Source organism: Oreochromis aureus, linkage group 22 (genome assembly GCF_013358895.1).
Source record: "Oreochromis aureus strain Israel breed Guangdong linkage group 22, ZZ_aureus, whole genome shotgun sequence".
NCBI classification, from domain to species: Eukaryota; Metazoa; Chordata; class Actinopteri; order Cichliformes; family Cichlidae; genus Oreochromis; species Oreochromis aureus.
The window spans coordinates 13,659,922-13,682,567 of record NC_052962.1 but is presented as its reverse complement, the minus strand read 5'-3'; the positions used below and the strand labels follow the sequence as shown (position 1 = coordinate 13,682,567).

General features: G+C 41.7%; 1 protein-coding gene across 1 annotated transcript in view; it reads right to left on the bottom strand.

Annotated features, from left to right (window-relative positions):
- The window catches only part of csmd2 (CUB and Sushi multiple domains 2), a 162,206-nt gene that overhangs the window by 17,146 nt on the left and 122,414 nt on the right, over positions 1 to 22,646 (bottom strand). The window contains exons 45-59 of the mRNA XM_039605940.1: positions 19,520 to 19,708; positions 18,569 to 18,715; positions 16,044 to 16,232; positions 14,757 to 14,942; positions 14,447 to 14,641; positions 14,126 to 14,299; positions 13,832 to 14,005; positions 13,114 to 13,287; positions 9,200 to 9,388; positions 7,963 to 8,136; positions 6,745 to 6,927; positions 3,080 to 3,256; positions 1,342 to 1,521; positions 1,027 to 1,200; positions 692 to 865 (exon numbers count right to left, since the gene is read on the bottom strand). Coding sequence (XP_039461874.1) covers positions 692 to 865; positions 1,027 to 1,200; positions 1,342 to 1,521; positions 3,080 to 3,256; positions 6,745 to 6,927; positions 7,963 to 8,136; positions 9,200 to 9,388; positions 13,114 to 13,287; positions 13,832 to 14,005; positions 14,126 to 14,299; positions 14,447 to 14,641; positions 14,757 to 14,942; positions 16,044 to 16,232; positions 18,569 to 18,715; positions 19,520 to 19,708 — 2,679 coding nt within the window. The remainder of the gene's footprint in view (positions 1 to 691; positions 866 to 1,026; positions 1,201 to 1,341; positions 1,522 to 3,079; positions 3,257 to 6,744; positions 6,928 to 7,962; positions 8,137 to 9,199; positions 9,389 to 13,113; positions 13,288 to 13,831; positions 14,006 to 14,125; positions 14,300 to 14,446; positions 14,642 to 14,756; positions 14,943 to 16,043; positions 16,233 to 18,568; positions 18,716 to 19,519; positions 19,709 to 22,646) is intronic.

Genomic DNA, 22,646 nt, shown 5'->3' with positions numbered 1-22,646 from the left:
GTCCAGAAATTATTGGCGACTGCAGCTATAATAAATTCCTGTTTACTAGCAGCAGGGTCAAAGGTTTGCATGAGTGCATATTTTAAAGTATCCAAATACCACAACAACCCCAGGGGCTGGAAACATTTATTTTATTTATTTAATCTTTAATCTGTTCCTGACTTTCTGAGTGCCTTTAACAACAACCCCCTCGTGGCTTTAGCACCAACACAAGGATAGAGTTTGCATCAATTAGTGAAATGAAACAAATTCAATAAGAAATGTTGTAAATTCTATCAATGAAGACCCTGGTGCTGTCAGAACTACAGCAATTTCGTTATGGTGAAAAAAGATTTAACTGAGTCCGTGCTTGCTTGGAAAACGATTCAATAAATTCTTCGACTGGCTTTAAATAACTCCACAAGTTAATTCTGACTCGTGGAGTTAAGCAGCTATTTAGCTAGGTCAAATGGTTTTGCCTGTTTCCCGTTTTACTTCTTGGCGGAAAATGGCAACCAGAACTAAAAAGTGAGCAGAAAGCAATAATCAGACCAGCCAAAGAGAAGCTTCTGTCAGGTTCAAGCTTATTTTTATATTGTTATATAGAAGCACTGATTTCTGTGCTGTTTTTAGGATTATGGCCTTGCACTACACACGGAGCACATACCCAATAGGCTCAAATCATCATGAATGCAGAAACAATCATGCTTACCTATGCAAGACGGCTGCGTGCCACTCCAGGTGCCATCATACTGGCAGTATCTCCGGGATGAGCCGACCAGGACGAGTGGCGGGTCGCAGAAGAAGGAGACGGAGGAGAGATAGGTGAAACCGCTGTCCTCCCTTCTCCCCTGTGTTGGCATTCCCGGGTCTCCACAAAAAACAGCTGTAAAGATGAAAGCAGAGAGATGATGTGACCCACTGCACGTTTTGCATTTTAAATAGATATTCTTCTGAGGACACACACTAGACTATACGTGGGTAAAACAATGTCAGAGACAAATCATGACATGTAATTTAATAGCGATTCAGCATGGCGCCACTTACGGAAGCACTGTGGTTTCTCTCCACTCCAGTTGCCGTTGCCTTGGCATGTTAACACAGTGGGCAGGGACAGCTGGTAACCTTGGTTGCAGGAGTAGCTTATGCTGGAGCCCCAGGTGAAGTCTGTCCCAACAACCTGTCCATTAGGGATGGTGGGTGGTGGACCACATACGATTGCTGCAAGGAAACAAGGATGCATTAGAGGACTTATGTTTTCTGTTGGTTTCAGTGGTATTATACAAAAACTGATAGAGGCAAAAAAAAGGCTAATCATTCTGTAACCCAAAAATACAATCAGGTCAATGTATACAACTCTACCTTTACAGAGAGGTTTGGTGCCATTCCAGGTGCGGGTCTTGGTGCAGATGAGAGAGGAGGCCCGATCGGCATCCATGGTGAAACCAGGGGAGCACTGGAAAGTGACCGTGTGGTTGTAGGTGAAATCATTCCCAAATCTCACCCCGTTAGCTGGCACTCCGGGATCGCCGCAGTTGATTACTGGAAAAACAAAAAGGTATTTAAAAAATAGATACACCTTGCTACCCTGTTGTGTCTAAGATATTTGACAATTTGATTATTTGCAGCGAAAAGAGCAAACACAAACAAGTTAATAAATGTATATTTAGAGTGACAACAGACCGAGGCTTATAATTAATGAGGTGCTATAGCCACTTAATCTAAGTAGTTTACCCCCAAACTCTGTTTAAAACACTAACTGAAAATTTCTGATGTTACTGAATGGACCATTAACCCTCTGTTAACTTATAAACAACCTCTTTTAGATAACACTGGGTTTATGGCACACTCCATATGTTAAAATACAATCATTATGCAACTAATAAATAAAGATAGTGCAACTATGATAGCACTCTTCTTGTAGTTTGTTTCCTACTTTGAGTTTTTAGGATGCAGACACAAAATCTTGTGTTGAGTATCTGTCTATGGTCGCTCCCTATAGTTCCAAAATGAACCACATTTCTCCTTTATTGTACTTTTTACATCCTGCAGGGAAAACAGCGTGATTGAGTAACAACAGAGAGAATTCCACAGTGTGACTCAGCAGCCTTGCTGCTCAGCTCTGCTGTAAATATCAAAGAAGGAAAATCCAGGCCATATGACAACTTGAGCTTAGATGCCTTGGGACAAAAAGGCACTGCAAAATGTGTGTACATGTTTCAGCAATATTCAATACAGGGTGAGGGAGCTGGTCCTCTTGGAAGTGGAGTGGCTCCTCTTTTCCCGGTAAAGCCAGGCTGGCAAGAGTCTACCTGGAACCACAATACCTTTCCAGGACTGTCATCTCTTTAACAACACACACAGAACTGAAGCGCACTGAGATCATTCCCCTCTTGCATAATATAATAACGATGCAAGTATAAATTTCATTTACAAAATCCAGTGTCATTGCCACATCTTCCCGTTCCAGCAGCCATCTTTGTCAAGCATGGTCTTGACATAGAGTTTTTCCTTCAAATCAATAAAAATCATTCAGCCAGAATTGCTTCGTCTCACATGTGCCTCCCTCTCTGCCTCCAGGTGCCCTTCCAAAGAGCTTCAACACGTACTACATTCAGGTCTATGAATTACGTAGTTCTGAAATCCATAATGGTGCTGCTTAGGGCTTTATCCCCTCCATTCAGAAGAAACTGGTTCTCTTAGTGACCTCTATTTGCTGGGGTCTCTTGGTTCTGTACAGCAGCCACACGTCTTTTGTGAGACATGATGACAAAGGGCTGTCAGTCAGGCCCTTGAAATGGACCATGAATCGTACCAATTTCTTCCAGCTGAGCCAGTGAACCACATGAGCGATCCACCACTAAAACAAAGGCCACTAGAAGCAATTACTGTGACTCACATGTTCTCTTACAATTCTTGTGGAGCATTAAATAACTAAATCTCACATTTCCCTTCTCTAAAAGGTCTGGAATGATTTTTACCAATCTGCAAAGCCTTCGTGGGAACAAAATCAAGCACGGAAAATGAAAAGCATAATTTTCATTTAACTACTGATAATCTGATAGTCCTGAGACGTTCTTTTGTGGGAGCTGTTAATTACCTGAGCACTCAGGCATGTTGCCGGTCCAAGTCCCGTTAACAGTACAGTGCCGGGTCAGGAGTCCAGTAGAGTAGTAGCCCTCCCTGCAAGTGTAAGTGATGGATCTGGAAAAAGTCAGGCCGTCGTGAATGAGGATCTGGGCATTCCGTGGAGTTCCTGGATTTCCACAAGAAACCACTGCAAATAAAAGAGGGAAAAAAAAACCAGAGAAAAGAGAGAGAAACCATTAAAATAAGTAGAACAGATGTGAAAGAGCATTAGGTCTTTGGTGTGGAATTTAATTTAACTTAATTGATTATTTTAAAAAGATCAGAGACAAAAGTCTGAATTATACATGATAAATTATTTCAACCTTTTTTTAATTCCTTCATTTCACTCATTTATTTTCTATTTAACCTTCAAACCTTTCACTCTAAAATCCCAAAGCCTATAATTACATATATTTATTTAGTAATATGCATAAAGCATATTATTTCGGTGTTTCTTTTCTTGAAAGATGACTTCCACATCAATGTAAGAGTTTTATTTATATGCATTTTGGAAAAATCAAACAATATGTATTTTAGGGGTGTTTCTCTACAAAATTACTTTTAATTAATCTACATGTTTGATGTTCATCATCACTCGGCTTTTTTTCTCTTTTTCTCTGTTCTTCATCCATCCACCCTAACACTACTCTCATGCTCCCCTGTGTCCTGCTTCATAAGTAACTCTACTTTGATGGACACATCCTCTGCTCAGAAAATCCCTCGGTGTCTGTCCGGCCGCCAGCGATGGTTCTGTTCATTACTGTCTCCAGCTTGCCCCAGGCCCTCAGAGCCCTGTGGACATGATCGGCCTCCCTTAATGACCAGATGTGGCCTGGCCCTTGAAGTTGGTGCCAAGTGAGAACAGGTGGGCAACCTCAGCCAGTGGGCATACCACACACATACCAGAGAGGCATGGACACAGAGTAAGGTGAAGGAAAGACGTGGTCGTGTCGGTGGTGGTGGTGTGAGGAGAGAGGGGACTGTGTGAATGCGTGGAGGGGGTGCTGAGAGCACAAGTGGAAACAGCCCATGAGACTGGATGATGCTTCTGGAAATAACACACTCTGCACTAGGATTATGGAAGAAAAGGGCCAAGTTTATATGGAGAGCAACAAAAGGGCAGGGACAAAGAAATACAACCAGATAGCTGCCAAGAGACCTCGCCAAAATGGCAAACCGAGCGTATCAGTGATTCTATAATTCTAGAGTGCAGAAAGAAAAATGTAGTTTAACACACAGAGGGCAAAATAGAAAAAAATATATGGGTGTTTTTTCAGTAATACTCCTATTACTATAGTACTTCTAAAGCTGTATCATGGACCAAGCAGCCAGGAACACACAGGCACAAATGTAATCTTCAAAAATGGGTTTTATTATACCCCAAAAAGGACAAAATGATTACAAAAATTCAAAATGACAAAAATAAACTTCTTTTTTTTTTTTAAGAACTAAGTGGGCCCATAAAAGAGGTTAACTTAACAAAACTCTACTAAAAAGTCACTTAACAAAACTTAACATAACTCAACAAACTAACCTGCCCAAATGAGAAACAGCTCCAGTTATATAGCAAATGAATAAACCATTATATACACCAGAGGTGAAAACTAGAGAGATAACAGTTATCCATCATTCAAGAAGAACCTCATTCCCCCCTACATGATCACACTAGGTGGTCCAGTCCATTTTATTGGCTCCTGCATTTAAACCAGCTCCACCTTCAGCCTCCTCTTTCACCTAAACCAGGCAGGACTGGAGCGGAGGCCAGGTAAATCAAAAAGAACAGAAATATAATTAATATAACATATACCCATATAAAATAACAAACAATGCAAAACAGAGCCTATGCCACCATTTGGACTATAGCTTAGTGCTGTCACACATTACAGGTAAATTGGTTAACCTAAGATAATAATGGTGTAAGTTAATAATCTAAACTTCAAGCACACACACGCACACTTCTTTCCCTTTTCCTGCCTTCCAGATGTTTGATGGAAGAATAACTGTGCAGTTTTGTTTTCTCATTGTGCACAATGTCTTCTATCTCAGCAATATTAATAAAGTGTGCTTCAGCGAAATGCTTAAATCCATCGACTGTGCACAAAATACACATTCAGGAAACTATTTTGTTTTTTTTGCCCCCCAAATGACTGCAATGGAATAGATGCAGTGTTGCACAAGGACAAAAATGCAAACCTTTATAGTGCTCAATAGAGGACACATTCTCTGTAATGTGCTCTCTTCTGTTTAATCACTTACAAATACACAATAAATGCATATTTTATGAGTTTTTCAACGAAACTGAAAAGGCAACACCTAATTACACAGTCGCTGATTGTCGCGTTAGTAATAACCATTTGCAGCTGATGATTTTCTGATTCTTTTTATTTTTTGGATGTTGCTCCACTTTGTGCCGTGGAGTTGATGAGACTACTGTTATCATTATTCACTCATTCACACACTTCCGAGTTGTGGCAAAGCTACCACGCAAGGTGCTCACCCGTCATTAAGAGCAACTTGGGTTTTCATTGTCTTGCCCAACGACTTTATGGTGCACAGACATGAGGAAACTGAGCAACCAAACCTGCAATTAGTGAACCCGCGCTGCCACCTGAAGCACAGTTTTGGTAGATATATTTCAGTCATTACATGTCTGTTGCACTAGAAATTAAAGTCTAGCTTCACAAAAAGTCAAAGCAAACTTTGTGCATAAATTACTAAAATAGAGCAAAAGGAAATGTAAATGTGTTATTATGTGCTTATATATCTCCCTGTAGTTTTCCAGGTTCGGGTTGTGGTGGTTTCCCAATTCCTCATAAGGAATCTTGAGATGTTCCCAGGGCAGAAAGGATATGTAACCCTTCTATCATCTTCTGGGTTTGCTCCAGGGTCTCTAGTTGGACATGTCCAGAATATTTCCACAGTACACAGGGGAAAGCACCGTGATCGGGTTCTCGAACAACCTCCGAAGCAGCTGTTGTATTCCAAGCCCTCACTTGATACTGGAGCACCAAAAGCTCAAAGCTGAAGGCGGGTTGGAACTTCAATTGACAGCTAAATTGAGGGCTTTACCTTAGTGCTCAGCACCTTCTTTTCCACAATTTGAAAGATTCCACACCAATCCACCTATTGATCCTATCACTCTTACCTCACCAAACCCCAGTATTTTTGAAGATTCAGTATAATAAAATCTCTGAAAACACACAGATTTTCTGAAGTACAACACTCACTGTGAAGTACCTAAATTGTCACCAGGTATACGTGCGCAACTCCAGCTATATGCTTCTAAAGACCTAAAGATAGCCAGCAAGGAGCTATGATTTCGGCACTTCTTACTCTGACAGTACACAATAGTTTCATGCACACATGCAGCTCTCAATCAAACCTCACATTAACCTTTAATATCACTGTAAGGGTGATGGGAGATGGAGACAAGTCCATACTGCATATATCAACTCAACCGTTAAGTCTGACGACTGACATGGTCTTGTTCCTTGCACATTGCTAAAAGATTCCTGGAAAAGCTCAGAAGTCAGATCCAGTTGTTGAATTGATGTGTGAGTTTCCATATACAAAAACATGACTCGACCACCCATTTGTACCAGCCTATGAGAAAAAATAAGAGTATATATTCCTTACCATGGCATTCTGGTTGTGTGCCCAGCCAGCTTCCATTGGCCAGACAGGTTCTCTCCGGAGAGCCCTTCAGCGCATAGCCTGGCTCACAGCTGAAGCGGACAACACTGCCCACCATAAACTCCTCTCCTAGACGGATCCCATGCACGGGAACGCCCGGATCACCGCACAACCCAGCAGCCTCTCCTGAAAAAAAAGGACAAAAAAATAAAAACTAAATGTAGCACGAAACAAATAATTTCTGACAACCCGAACACACATGAGAAATGTGCTCTATATTTTCTCACCTCACTACAGAGTCAGTTGCTTCCAAAACACATTTTACTGTTCGTTATTCAGCACGGTGAACACGTAAAAAATGATGTGACTTTTTCATTTCACTGCTTTGACATATCTTTTACACCTTCCTTCAATAATTCCAGGTCTCCCATTTAAACAAGCGCAAAATACTTAGCACTGCTGCTTATTTTACAAGGCACCATCCAACATCGCTTTAAGAGCGCAGAGCTAAGAAAGTCGGCCAAATCTTTATAAAAATTTTGTGTTTATTGCCTGTTGAGAGAACACTGGCAATCTGCAGGATATACTGTATATGAATGTCATGAATTATGACATTAAACTGTCAGAATCCTACTTTATTGTAAACTGCTTGTGTGTCTCTGTGTCTGTAACTTTGAGGATATGCATTTGGATGGGCTTCCCCACAGCCTTTTTCCATGTGCGACTATAGTTGGATCCCTGAAGCAAAGCGCTGTTAGAGGAGTGGGAGTAAGGGGGGGTGACGTCTTTATACTGCTTCATAACCCGGCTGAAGTATGGGCATTGATGTTCCTCGGTCTAATGTGAGCAGATTAAAACAGTTTTATGGAGGACACTTTCTTTGCCCTTCAGGTTTGTGACACAGACAGGCAACTCCATCTTTGGTCCACCTACTTTGCTCATTACCTTCCAACAGCTGCCACCTAAACTCTTTATTTGTTGGCATGGCGTTATGAGGGCCTCAGTGTGACTGGGCGATGCTATTGCATCTGAATAATCAATTATTAGATAGAGAAATATGCAAAGAATGCAAAGAAAACCAAAAGGTATGGTGTGGCACAGGAAACACCCCCAAATATGAATAGAATTTGGATGGTTACAGTCTTTTCTTATGGATCTCCTTCAGAAAATATTGTCAGGTTAAGCATTTCGAACTGTCATTCTGGGTGTATTTTTCCATACCAGAGCAATGTGGTGGCGAGCCGCTCCATTGCCCATCCAGCTGGCACATTCTTGTTGTATTGCCAATGATGCTACGCTGCCCGATGCAACTGTAGCGAATGACGGAGCCCACTGTTCGACGGTCACCTGAAATCTGGGTGTAAGGAGGCACGCTGGGGCGGTCACATAGCACCACTGTCCGAACAGAGCAAAGAAGAGTTTTAGGCATCACATGTTGAATATGTTGATTTAAAATGAATACAATACTTTATATTTACTAACAGTATGGGTATCTTTCCCCTGCTGTAAAGTTGTTTAATATAATTATCTGTAAGAATAGCTAAAAGAGCTGGTGTAACATCACCCCTTAGTTTTTTGGGCTCCTGTTTTGAAGACTGAAATTGAGTATTTTGCCTATTACCATGTTTTTGTTTTTTTAAACCAGACACCAGGAACAATGGGTCAGTCTGACAGAGGAACCAAGAACGCTTCCTAATCTGATGGTAGTAAGCCCAGATGCCTTAACGTATACCCTCTGTAAATGTGTATTACAACAAAAAAATAACACAAACAAAAATATTGTATTTTAATAGGTAAGATTTGAAACTACTCATTGAGGAGATCAGTTCATCAGGAAAGTGTTTACAAAGATCATAAATGAAGCCTTAAAAATAAGGTTTTTGTCTCACATACTTCTATACAATCTGATGTATCTTTGCAGGCAGAGCTCAACCGATATCGGATTTTCACTACCGATATCTGAAATATCAGCCGATATAAATACAGAGATTTCCTTAATGTGTTATTTGTACTAATTTATGAGTCTGCTCAGATCAGCTGGTTGTCATGTGTCCCAAATGCATGTGTTGCCAGCAGGGAAGTTGAAGAGTGCCCTCTAGTGGACAAACGGTGCAACATCAATGCTCTAACATGACTGAAGGGTGTTTCTCCTGTCTCTTCTATACTTTTTTCATTTTCATATCAGCTGTTATCAATACCGACAACAATGTATTAGGAAATAGCCAGTACCAGCTGATAACACCGGCCAGCTTATATATCGGTGGGGCTCTTTTTGCAAGCAGAAGAGTTTATGCATTATGAGCGTTATAAAGGTTTAAATTTTAAGCATAAGAGATAACAACACACTACTGTTTTAAGAATTTTTGGGGGGGTTAAAGTGATCTTATTCAGTGTATAATGCAAACAAATAAACAAAACAATATGCCTCATCACCTACAACAACCCAGAGATTACTCACACAGGCATTTGGGTAAGGAGCGGTCCCAGGTGCCATCTCCCTGACAGGAGATCGAGCTGGTGCCCAGCAGGTAGTAGCCCGGACTGCAGCGATATGACACAGTGGTTTGGAAGCTGTAGCGATGCGGCCCGCTGGACAGTACCTGCCTAATGCTGTTCTCCACATGTCCTGGCTCTGTGCAGTTAACAACTGAAAGAAAGGAACACAGAGGGGAGCGAGGGAGTTAGCGAGACTGCAAAAAACAACACATTAAGCAATAGACATTTTCCTTTTTACATTTAATAGCAAGAAAGATGAAAGAAGACTCTCATACTGGTAATAGACCATATGTCCTGATATTGATATGACTGTCTCCCACATAGAGAATCAGTTTTAGAAGCACAGTTTTTTTGGTTTATTTTTCTTCGTGCCAACTCTGTCCATTACTTTCCCCGTCGACTGCTTCCACCCATCCATCTATCCACCCCAATCCAAATGAAGTAGGAGGCAGACTCTGGAAATAAACATTTGCTTCATTAGAGGCAGTCTCCTGCCGGCCGTCGTGGTGCAGAGATGGTGATGGATGGAAAGCTCACAGGAGAAGAGGCACCATGTCAGTTTAACACCAGATGGAGAGAGTTAGGGAAGGGGAGAATGCGGGATGAGTGAGGGACAGCACGGGAGAGGGTGGAGGGCTGTGCTGTACAAAGTTAGTGAGAAATAGGCCCTGATAGTGGAGAATATACGAGAAGTCGTAACAGAATGTGAGCTGAAGAATGTTACCAAAGCAAGCAAACTGAAATCTGACATTACCTCAACAAAGTCAGCACACAGTGGGGAGCAGCTGGTGTCTAGTCTATACTGTTAACTGCCACTAAATGTGTACTACGGAGCCAAAGTTCTAATGGCCTCTACAACGCTGTCTGGGAGTGCCCACGCAGCCATTATGCCCCAGTTGGCCTTGCCAGTCTCGCCCCCATGAGTATGCCTTAGCTACAGCCAAAATGAACCTATTGTATGCTAATGTGCCTAAAAGCTTGCTCATTCTCCTGCTCCCAAGCTGGCCAGCGCAGCTAAATCATCCCCCAAATACCTATTATAATGTATTCCTTCCATCGGAGCGCTGACCTGTGGTGCCATCATTTACAACTTACCGCATAATAACACTACAAAGCGTATTTGAAGCAGTGGAGCTGCTTCAGCGCAAGACTTTCCAAGCTCGGAATTCAGTTTTTTTGAACACACAGACACTCCAAAGCGATCCAAACACTCATCTAAAATGACTGACCTCCTGGTAAATTCTTGTGTGTGGAGAGAGGGGAAGTAAAAGGATGAAAGGAAAAGAAGACTAAAATGGGAGAGGGGAAGAAGGGATGCGGTAATTCATCTCTGTTCAACTCAGAAGTGGGGACCCTGGTTTCCCTCTCCTCCTCTTGGCCTTCTGCCAAGTAACAGCCCTGTAAGTGGTATGTCAAAGGGTGTTTTTTCCTATCCTGCGTCTCATCGCTTTTATCAAAGACAAACACGCACGAGTCTTCCAAAAAAGCCAAGTATAGCTGCAACTAAAATTGGTGATTAAAGAGGGGCAGAAGACTGGCTGCACTGACGGTGCTCTCGTGTTCTCTGCATTATTGATGGAGCCTACAAACTCTTATAGTTAAAATCTAGACCATGGAAATCATTAGCTTTGTCTGACTGACTCCTGCCCTTACCCTTTTTTTGTGCCTTCTGCATCTATTTCTCTCTATGTTTTCATCTAAGAGAAAAGCTAAAGGTTTAGTTAGAACTGAGGTGTTATTACTGCACAGTTTTCCACTCAGGGAGGAAGTACATGCCAGACAGGAGAGCACACTTCACTAAATACGCCTCGATTGCTGTAATTACGGTGATAAATCTGATTGACAACAAGACCTCTAAGCTACTTACGTCTCCACATCAACAGTGGGGATAATGGCCGTCAAACACGCATCCACCACCAACCCAGCATTCACATAAAAAAAAAAGCACCCTCAGAGTCAGCATCTGCATCGAAACAAGGCCAATGCTAATATGATGTCACTGCTAGAGCGAAGAGATTTAAAGCGTATGTCTGGGAGAAAATCTCGCCTGCTTATGCATGCAGCAGCCAAATGTGCTTCTCCCCTTTTTTAATAACCAAAGAAGCATTCCTGTGAGACTTGTAACCTCCCCATCCCATCAGAAGTGTTGAAAAAAAAGAGGCCAAATTATTTTTCTCCTCATTTAAAACAAACTCATGAGTCCATCAGTCTGCGGTTCTGTCACTGTCTTGTCACATTTAGGGCCTGACCTTGCGAGCAGCCCGTTTCTGCGCCTGTCACATAGCCTCAGTTAGTACGGACTTAGAGACAGACACGAGTGGCTGAGATGCGCTGCTTGTCACGAAAACACTGTCAAATTAAAAGTCCTTGCCTCGCTCATTCAAAGCAAAGCAGGGTACTTCTTATTCAGAGCTACAGCCAGGACGCGGGTCTCCAAAGGCGGCTGCCTTTCATACAAGCTCAAGGATTCTGCAATTGTTTCTTGGCTCTCTCTGCATGGTTATTAACTGAGTTTGTCTCTCTGACAGACAGGTGAGCCTAAGGGTGTAACAGAGGCAGCTAGGCTAAGAGGAAATAATATGACATGTAAATATTACCCAGAACCTCCACGGACCATATGGTTGAGATTGCGGTAATTAAATGATCCGGTCTTCTCTTTGAGTTTTCATTTCATTTTCCTCTAATACGTGTCAGTTAAACTCTTCCTCTTCCCAGATGCTGCTGTGCTTCGCCTGCACTCTCATTGTGATTGGGGTCATCTGTGGTCACAGAACATATGACCTTGCAAGGTTACCAAAAGTAATTGGGGAAGAGTACAAAAAATACGTGTATCTCCATAAGCAAGGCTGTAGATACAAACTCACTTTTTGCATTGGGTACCAACGCTAGCGTAGTTTTGCCTACCTCAACAAGACTTGTGCCTGTTGCCTGACTATTGTGACTCATTATTATCAGAGCATTTGATCCAGTTGATCCAGACTGGTGCAACAAGAGTACTGACAGGGATGACAAAGAGAATGCATATTCCTCCCATATTAGCTTCTCTTCATTGGCTCCCTGTTAAATCTAGTATTGAATTTAAAATCCTGCTCCTCACATACAAGGTCTTGAATAATCAGGTCCCATCTTACCTTAAAGACCTCATAGTGTTGTATCACCCCAACAGAGCACTTCGCTCTCAGAGTGCAGGCTTACTTGTGGTTCCCAGGATATTTAAAAATAGAAAGGGAAGCAGAGCCTTCAGCTTAGAGCCCCTCTTCTGTGGAACCAGCTCCCAGTTTGAATTCATGACAAACACTGCTTTTAACATTAGGCTTAAACTTTCCTTTCTGATAAAGCTTCAAGTCAACAACTGCTCCTAATACACTGTCATTATTATTATTGTATTAATATTATTAAAAATCTGGAATTTGCATTAGATTTTTATTTTGGAACCAAAAGCTATGGGTTTTTTTTGCATTTATGTATTTTTAACTGTCCTCTCTTTCCACAACGCATCTGGATGTTGTGTTTTCAGTGGGAGAAACGTTTCAGCTGGGACTTATTCAGTCTCAGCTGACTGCAGCTTTCTTTAACCTTATAAACAGTACATTAGCACAGTGACTGAAACTAGGATCACTAGCGAACAATGGGCTCTGAGGTCATCATTTTTTTTGGAATATAAAAAATGGATACACATATTTTGAAATGATGACTAGTTTGTCTTCACATGGCTAGTTAACCAACTTTGTTTCCTTTGCTTTTAATGAAATAATGAACGTCACACTGGCCACAGGATCTGGTAAAAGATGACATCCTGCACATTTATTCCTAGTGTCTCCACATGTATCCTTGGAATTGCAGCAATAAGGTACTGAGCATTGATTTGGCACTCACTTTTACACCTGGGTAGGGCGTTGCTCCACTGCCCGTTGGCCTGGCACGTCGATTTTACAGCCCCTTGTAGAACATATCCAGTATTGCAGATGAAACGTACAACATCGTTTAGATTAAACTGGGTTCCTTGGGTCATACCAAAGGTAGGGTTGCCAGGATGGCCACAGGTGATGGCTGAGAGAGTCAAGGGAGAAAGAAAGTCATGTCTACACACTTGCTGATCAGTTGAGTGAATGAATGGGCTTAACACCACCACCTTAGTAAGGCCTGTATTACAAAACAAAAAAAAGATACTCAGTAATGATCAAAGCTCTAAAGCCACAGCCTCTACACCAGTGACACGTCTGATTTTTTTTTTAACCGCTGGCATCTTCTAAAGTAATCTTCTTGCAAAATTATTTGTATTAAAAAAGAAATACCATGCATTCTTTTGGAATAATAATTTTGTCTTTGTAAGTCAAAGTGCAAAACGTATATAGAAGCTTTTAAGTAAAAATGCTTGCAGCAACAAATTAATTGGTGATTAGTGCCAGCAGGCCCAAGTATAATCACTATGAACTGGCAGTCAGCTAGTGAGCTATGATCAGAACAAGACAACATGTGTGTCCATTTACTAAAAATCACTGCAGCACTTTAAGCAGAGAGAGAAAGTCAGAGAAGCACTAGCTTACACCACACACAGCTTTACAAATAATAGGTGTTTGCTGTGGGTACTTACGAACACAAACAGGAGTACGTCCTGACCAGCGGTGATCCTGTTCACAGACTCGCACTGACACTCCAATGAGCCGAAATCCTGGGTTACACTGGTACACAACGCTGCCTCGATAGTTATAATTCTCCCCAATGATCTGGCCATTCACTATTGGCTCTGGAGTACCACAATGGCCCGCTGAGGATGGGCAAAAGAAAAAAAAGAAAAAGTCCCACATAAGTGTTGCTAATAATGCTTGAAGCAAATTGCAGGACACCTGGAAAGTAGTAAAACATTTTGGAGTGTTTAAGCTCTCACCCAGGCACTGGACCTGTGTTCCACTCCAAAGCCCGTTGGACATACACTCTCGTACCCGAGAGCCCACCAAGGTATAGCCCGTGTTGCATGAGAAAATAGCTGTGGCTCCATACACAGTAAGAGTTCCAATCTTGTGTCCGTTTGGTGGAGTCCCAAGGTCCCCGCAGGAGATGACTGAAATGGGGGGGAAAACACATATAGTCAAAATATAATGAAGACTATAGATTCCCATTGTTTGGAAAACAGTTCTGTTTTCCTCCCTTCTTTTTGTTTGGGTCAGATGAGCAAGATTTGAAAAGTGTTTAAAGTAAGAAAACTCACTCTCACAGACTGGGCGAGGATTTGGATAGTTCCATGTGCTGTTGGCTTGGCAGCGAATTACCCTTTGACCCCTGTAATAATATCCTGGGTCGCAAGTGAGCATCATGATAGCATCATATTGGTTTTGAGTCCCATAGATTAGCCTCCATCTCCCATGTTCCACTGCAGAGTGACCAATGTCGGGGCAGGTGACAGCTGGAAGATCAAAGATCAAACCATAATTAATTCAGATTAATTCTTTTTTCTTGTTGGTTTTTTGTAATTATTTGTTTTTTTTCTACTTGTGACTGCAAACCATTGATATACTCACGAATACATCTAGGTGGGGCCTCTATGGGGCTCCACCTCCCAGACTCCTGACAGATCACTGAGGTGGTGATGGGCCCTGAAAGCCGAAATCCAGGGTTACATTGATAGGTGACTCGGGCTCCTAGAGAGAAGTCCTGGCCAGCAATGCTGCCATTAACAGGAGGAACTGGCATTCCACAGGACATGACTAGGAAAGAAATAAAGGGGGGAAATGCAGCAGGTAGGTAAGATATCAAAAAATAAAATGCACAAACCATCTTTGTATGCAGGGTGCTTAGCTCACAACTGGCTTCCTGTACAAACACACTGTGAAAGCCTGCACCGATGTGCAGTAAACATTAGCTTGGGCCACCATCTGCACAATATAAACAGTCTAGTCTAGAGAGAACACATGCAATTCATGTGGAGATTACACCTGGTGCAGACTTGACCAGACACTGAATGGCTGGCACTGGCGGCTCTGAGTTTATGCTTCAGCTGATTTTGTTAACAGGGCTGGTGGAAAGTAGAATGTGGAAATAGAGCTTTTACATTTCATGCTTTTGTAATAGAATAAAGGTGCAAACCTGAACACGCACACAAACACATTTCACTGATATTGGAACTCAATGAATGTGACACAATAGCCGTGTGAAATCTAAAATGCTACTTGCTTTTTTTGTTGTTTTTTAACAAAGTCATTTTTAAAATAGACATATATTACAACTCAGTGGTTTTATTTGTTTTGTTGTATTTATTTATTTTCCTTCAACAAGCAATTCAATCAAACGTCTGTGTAATTTTTGTTAAATATGGGGAGTTTCAAAGATCAATTAAACTGCTGGATGTTTTCAAAAAGTGACAAGCAAACAACAGGCTAACACCCAGCAGATTAACACATAAAACAATTTAACTAAGGTACATCAAATATCATTAAAAGAGGGGTTAAATGTTGAAGTAAAGATCTTCTAAGCAATAATGAAGTGTGCAACCTTTTAAAACTGTCTTAGGGCTGCAGGTGACATCATCAAACTCTAATCTCAGAGATTCAGAGAAAATTCTTTATCAAATCATGACAATTAGCTAAAGTGTGCTAAAACTGTTTTCTCCTTGAGCAATTCATCCCTTTTGAGAAACGGTGCTAGAGTAGATGCCGAATGAATCAGAAGGATACTGATGAAAATATGAAATGTTATGATTAAATTTTATAAACAAAATATCGATGCCAGTTAAAACTATCCGCCCCCTTTACTGATTTTATTAAACATATTTGTTGTTTACTCATCAGTTGCTGCTGCTGACCGCTCACCTTGGCAAAGCGGGACCGGTGCGTTCCACTGGTAGATCCCCTGTGCAGTACGCGTACAGGTGGCACTGCTTTGGCCAATAAGACGAAAGCCCTGGTCGCAGCTGAAACGCAGGGTGCTGCCGAGTTTTGTGCCTGTCAGACTGTGAACTGTGCCATTTACTGGGCTGTTTGGAGGGCTGCAGTAGGCAGCTTTGAAAAAAGAAAAGAAAAGATACAGGAAAAGATAAAACTGAGTGCAACGAGCAAAACAAACAATGATGAGCCAATAAGATGCAGTTGTTAAAAAAAAAAGAGACAGATTAATGTGCTTTCGATAGCACAGAGTCCCAGATCCCTTTTCCATCTTCTACCCCAGGTGACACAAAGGAGGATATGAATTCATACAAGTGTTAACCTGCAATTTCTTTCTGGCAAAAAACCCCAAAACTACAGCCTTGAGACAAGGAAAATTGATTAAAGAAAAATATTGTTCTGCAAAGCAAAACTGGAGTTTGTCAGCTACCACAGAGGAGATTCGTAAAAGTGACGGGTACAAAATAGCAGGAACAAAGTGCCCGTTGCTGTTTTCGGTTAAAATTGGTAGTGGCGATGATCGTTTATCATTGCAAATGGTGTCGGCGATGGAGTCCCGGTTTCCAAAGAACTGAAGGCTCCCAGGCCTATACTGTATTTTTGAGGATTTCACAATATTGTGGCACATCAGCTGAAGAATGAGGGAGTTTAAGTAAAGAAACACAGATTGTGAAAACGGTTTTCAATTTATGCAACGGGGTAACGGGACATAGGAAATGACGCTCGTTGTGGGAACTGCTGACTGCATTACATTTCTAGAAAAATGCAAATTTAAATTCAGCTTGCTAACATGTGGGAATGGAAATGGCCTCTCTTTCAGGTTAGTGTGAATTTTTTAAAAACAGAGAATCAGATGACTCTCCCCTGCTGTATAAAATCTTAAAGCCATGTCAAAGGTGAGGATGTTTTCACCCATTTTTAAACTGTTGCTACCTTGAAACATTTTTTTTCCCAAGGCAAGAGGCAATTTGAGCCTTTTCAAGTGAGCTGACAGACCTTTTTGTGGCACAGAAGAGATGTTAGATAAAACAGACTTTATGCAGAATTTGACACCGAGGTTCACTAAGAAAGATGTTAGATTTCTTAGGTGATGATACACGGCAGTTCATTGCAGGCCTTGGGCTGTCAAAAGTAGTGTCTGAGCTTAATGTTGAAGAGCCAGACATCTCCACTCTCATCAGGAGGATGGCTTCTCATTAATGTTCTTCTTGATGACTACACAGATAAGAAACAGAAGACATGCAAACCCAAATTAAATACCTTGCAAAGGTACTGTATATGTTCCTCTGCAAGGCCTTTTCCTGTCAGTCACTGTGACTGGCGGCTTCTGAGCCACCCTTGACTTCAGTTCTTTACTTCTATCTGGGTCTAGCTCATTTGCCCTTCTTCCGTGTTCATTTCTCCTTGTCCTGTTATACAGTTTGTCTCTTTGCAATCAACCCTGCAGCTCAGAAAGACTCAAATATACACGGGCGGGTGACTGGATTAGAATAGATAACAGACACGAGGCATAAAAAAAGGTGTAAGGACGGTTGTGATAGAGTTGGGCTCACTGTAAGTTAATTGAATCGACGGAGAAGATGAATGGAGTGAAACAGCGAAGGAAGTCTTGGATGGAGAGTAAAAACAGGAAGTAATGGAATGGAATACCTTCCCCTTCAGAGAAAAGATGGATTGATGAGGAACATAGCTGAACACAGTCCTATCTGTTTCTTCCTCCTCACCAAGGAACCACAAAAGGTGATTCCATACTGACCGAGGCAACTCTTGGGTTCTCAGACAGACCTCAGTCTGTTGCTTAAAGCCCGCTACAGCAAAATCCATCAGTGCTTAGGAAAAAGATATTAAAAGAGGCAAAAGAAAAATAGGGCAGAACATCCGGTTGGGGAGACAGAAAGCTCCACTGAGAGGAGGGGAGAGAGACGATTAGTCAATCTGGCTGAGTGGTGTTGATACAGAACGGAGGGAGCCTTTTAAATATTTACACAGTCATAATTCACAGCGAGTTATGCAGGTGTCGTATACCAACAGATCCTTCACAGGAGCAGGACAAAACAGAGGAATAATGAGCAATACAAGACACAGCGTTTACTAATTCCCAAGCCTTGCTGCGCGGCAAGAAGTGTTGCAGATGCCTACCACCCCCACTAGGTTGTCATAGAGATGGCTGATATTTCTGGCCGTCTCAGCTGCAGTTGGCAGTCCAAATATTGGTCTCCTTTACAGTGTAAACCGAATGCACCACTGAAGAGACTGAATTTACAAATGAGGTCCAGAATTATCAAGTTAATATTCCCCAGTGGACATATGGAGCTGTCAATGTCTGCCATTCCACACATTTTAAGCATTTTGGTGTTGGCCTTGAATTTCATAAAGACTTGAAAACTTTAGAGAAATTAGATTTCTAAAGTAGCCATGCACCCCATGCTAGCAAATCACTGCTTTAGACTCACCTGAGTAGCGTATGCGGAAGCCTTTGTGGCTGGTAGTGTGATCGAAGGACCAGTGCAGGTAGACTTTGTTACTGGAACTGGTGATGCTGAGCGGACTGGAATAGTTACCACTTAGTGTGATTAGGAGAGGACTCTGTCTGGATGGGCCTGGATGAAGACATGGGTGAGGGGGAATTGATGATTTGAGAGGGATCCAGCTGTGAAAATCACAAGACTACTAAAAAGGCACAGTCTTTATGTTAGCTTTTATGTTCTATAAATCTGAGATAAATTCTGTAAAGTATATTTTAGTCAAAAGTAAAAAACTAAAATGTAATGAGGACACACAATTTTGATGATATATTTGAAATATATATATATATATTTGCACAGATTTTATCTTTATCCAAACAGAAGCACAGAAGTTTGAAAAATATCACAATTTCCTAATCTTCTAATGATGGGGAAAAAAATAAGACTTCAGTCCATAATTGGCTTGGCAGCCCCAAGGTTAGCAAATGTCTGTTCCTCTACACTCGGCAGAAGATAAAAAGCACTAATCAGCATCACCAGTGTATACGATCACCACTTTCTCAAAGCAGCCTGGCAGAGATGCTGACTGTACCTCTAATCACATGCAAATGTACAAGGCAGATGTAGATGTTCTGTCACCATAAAAGGGAGCCTGCGTTTGATTTTCTGTTACTAGTGGCAGAGAGCTTTGTTGGGAATAGTGGATTTAGCCTTCTGGCTCATTTTAGCCTTTAATTGCAGATATCTGTGAAAATGACTCTTACTGCCAGGGGATATGTGAAAGGAGATGTCACAGAGAGTCCAGCTGGTAATCTAGACCAAGAAAACGACTAGGAAATGTAATGGTATAAACCAAACAGGTGCAAACAGATAAACACTGTCATGTATGTTAGCACTGATGAACACAGGTTCTCTGTCTTAACAGATGCAGTCACTCACCATCAAAGATTTCAAGCTCATCGAACTGACGGCTGGTCTGGAAGTGTTCAATAGTGAAAGTGATGTTGTAGCCGGGTTCTACCTTAACCACCCAGGAGCAGGACTCGAAGTGGGGAAAGCCGTTGCCGGGCGACTGACTCATGATGACGCCCGTGGAGGCTGTGAGTATCTCGTTCATGGGACACGTCACTGTTGACAGAAAGACACAGCAGCGAGACAAAACGTAAATCTATTATTGTGACCTACAGGAATGATGATCTGTTCCTGTATTGTCGTTTCATAATTGCGCATCACATTCAGTGATTGTTCATTTGTTTTAGTGGAATCAATTTACCTTGAAACACAAATTGGATTGGTTAGAGCCATACTGTTGCTGGAGGGCAACTCAATGTGACTAAAAGCATAGCTAAGCTAATTGTCATTCTGGTCCTGATGCTGTCAGAGGGAAACAAAGCTGTCCATGCTAAGTCACTCCAGGAAACGGCTTATACGTTATATAATATTACTGACTTGCCATTAGCGTATTCCCTCTTCTTTTCCCATTGTGAGTGTGCGACAGATGTGATGCTAACTCGGTGGTTAACGCTCACATCTGCCTCAAAGCGCCTTTTTGAAGAGGCACGTCTGGGCGGACCTCATCCATCCGCTCATCTCATTTTCCTCCGCTGTCATTTGTATTCTTGCAGGACGTCTCCACGACATCCTTTGACATTTTCTACTGGTTTCATTCCATATTATCAGACAGCACACAGCGCTCCTGTCTGTTGTGTTTTTGCTGCAGTGCTGTAAAGCCAACCTTTTAATCTGACAGAGATGTCTGCATGCACACTGCAGCCCCACAAACAAGCTGCAAAATGAAACGATGCAACATGCTGTTATGGCGACACAATGCAACAGCTACACTGTTTGTTTTAAATACTACTTGTCTTCACTGTGTCTATATGCATACAGAGGATGAAGCTGATGTGTAATAACACTTTCAACAAAGCTAAAAAAATCTCTGTAGTTGAACACAAACAATAAAAAGGATTTTTCTACTGCTTTCATTACAGCTTTCAATAGTTTGCACAGAAAATTATCTAAGCACAAATTTTGGCATACCTAACAGTATTTAACTGTTTTAACATAGAAGCCCTGCTGCAACTCAATTTAAATTGCACTGAATTCAAGTCATCCAAGTCATGGTAATCCCAGGCGCTTGAAAGGAAAACAAGTGAACTACTTTAAGTTTTTTGGCGATGTTTCACCTCTCATCCAAGCGAATAAACCTTAGTAGGGGTTGTCCCTTAGGAAGGTTGTTGACCCACTATTAATCATGTGTGTCATCACATGAGCCAAGGTGTGAAAAAATGCGCGGTTCATTACCTCCAGAGGTTTCGAGTGAAACCACTGTGAGGGCTTGCCCAATCCCTTAATGTGACCCTATCAGGTCAGCTGATGCAAGATGACTCTCCACCTTTTGCTTTTAGAACTGAGGAAGCCTTATGGATTTAAGGTAAAGGCCTTATATTGTAAGGTAAAGGCCCAACAACAATACAAAGAAAATCCGAACAGTTAGACGAGCCTCTAAAAGCAAGCATTTGGTGACTGCGAGAAGGAAAAACCTCCTTTTAACAGGAGAGAACAGGCTCAGGGAGGGGCAGCCATCTGCCGAGACCGGAAATGAAGGGAGGGAGACAGGACAAAAGACATGCAACCCAACAGTTTAAGTCCTGTTGAAATTACGAACACATCCATTCCAACTAATAGCAATACAAAAAAAAGAGTACATTTAAGCTATTACCAGCCAGAGGCTTTAAATTCTTTCACGGGAGAGATCATTAAAAACACACATACATATATAAAAATGTACTTACAAAACGCTTGAAACGGCTCTTACTCGACCAGGTGCTCTCTCTGCATGCGCATAGATTTTTTGCAAGCATTTGTGTTTGTCAAACAAATGTGGCAGAAAACTTTGCTTGGGGTATAAAGTACCTGCCGTGTGCTGCAATTTTAATACCCAAGCGCTGTTTTACCTTAGGGCAAAGGAAGCACTTGGCACTTTGAGGTCCTTCACAACAGCTGAGAAATCCTGAATTCTCTGACTCAAGCTCAAGCTGTGTGCCTCTTTTGTGGAGCAATGTGAAGTGACTGTTAACTTGTAAATAGGTGAGCCTGTGTGTGTGAATGAACAGTTGTGCATGCCTTGGTTTGTTCATCATCTTCTCTGTGTTCATAGGGGGAAAAGATTATGAAATTTGCATAAAAATATGGCAGAAAGCCTTGGTTTAAACAGCATCTGCAAATAATTCTTCCCGTTTGTTTTACTGGGGTTGGCGTGTCAGCTAGATGGGATTTATTCCCTCAGGAAATTTCGGATAATGTCAGGTAAGCTGGCATGTAAGAATTATTTTCTGTCAAATGTAACCATTTGTTGCATTCGCTACATTTCCCTAAGTATAATGCTTCCAAACAAACAATTAATATTTGTCAGTGTTCTTCATCAACCAAAAACAGCAGTTTTGTCTAAAAAAAAAAAGAGAGAAAAAGAAAAAAGCCTGGCAAAGTACCACTTCTGGCATCGACTTCTGGAAGTAAAGCAACATTAATCACCTATGATCCTAAATTCCGAGAAGACATTCCCCAAGTCTGCGAAATCATTTACAACGTCAAGCCCCTCAGTGGATATGAGTCGAAAAGGTTTAAATCCGTCAGCGATAGTGGAAGTGATTGCACCTGGAAGTGGCATATAAAATCTAAGAGTGAAGTTCATTAAATGATCAATTCTCCGAGGATGAGATATGTGTTGTCAGTGACCTTTCAGAAAGCCTGGATGTGTCTTCAAAACTCCCTTCAGCTTGTCTCCGAGCTGATGGAAAGAGATGGGCAGGGGCGCTTATCTATAGGCTGCTACTTATTAAACTAATCCACTTTGAAATGAAGCATCACTCTGGCTGTAAACAAAAGGGTATTAGGGGACAAATCTGACAGCTGGAAAAAAGAAAAACAAAAAAAAAGGGGGGGGGGGGAGCTTCGACACACAAGGTGAGATCAACGCTGATAGAGCTCAAAATGAAATCTCACTTTAATGAGACGAGGAGTGGAATAAACAGGCAGCAGGGACGGCGTTCTGTGAAGCGTCCCT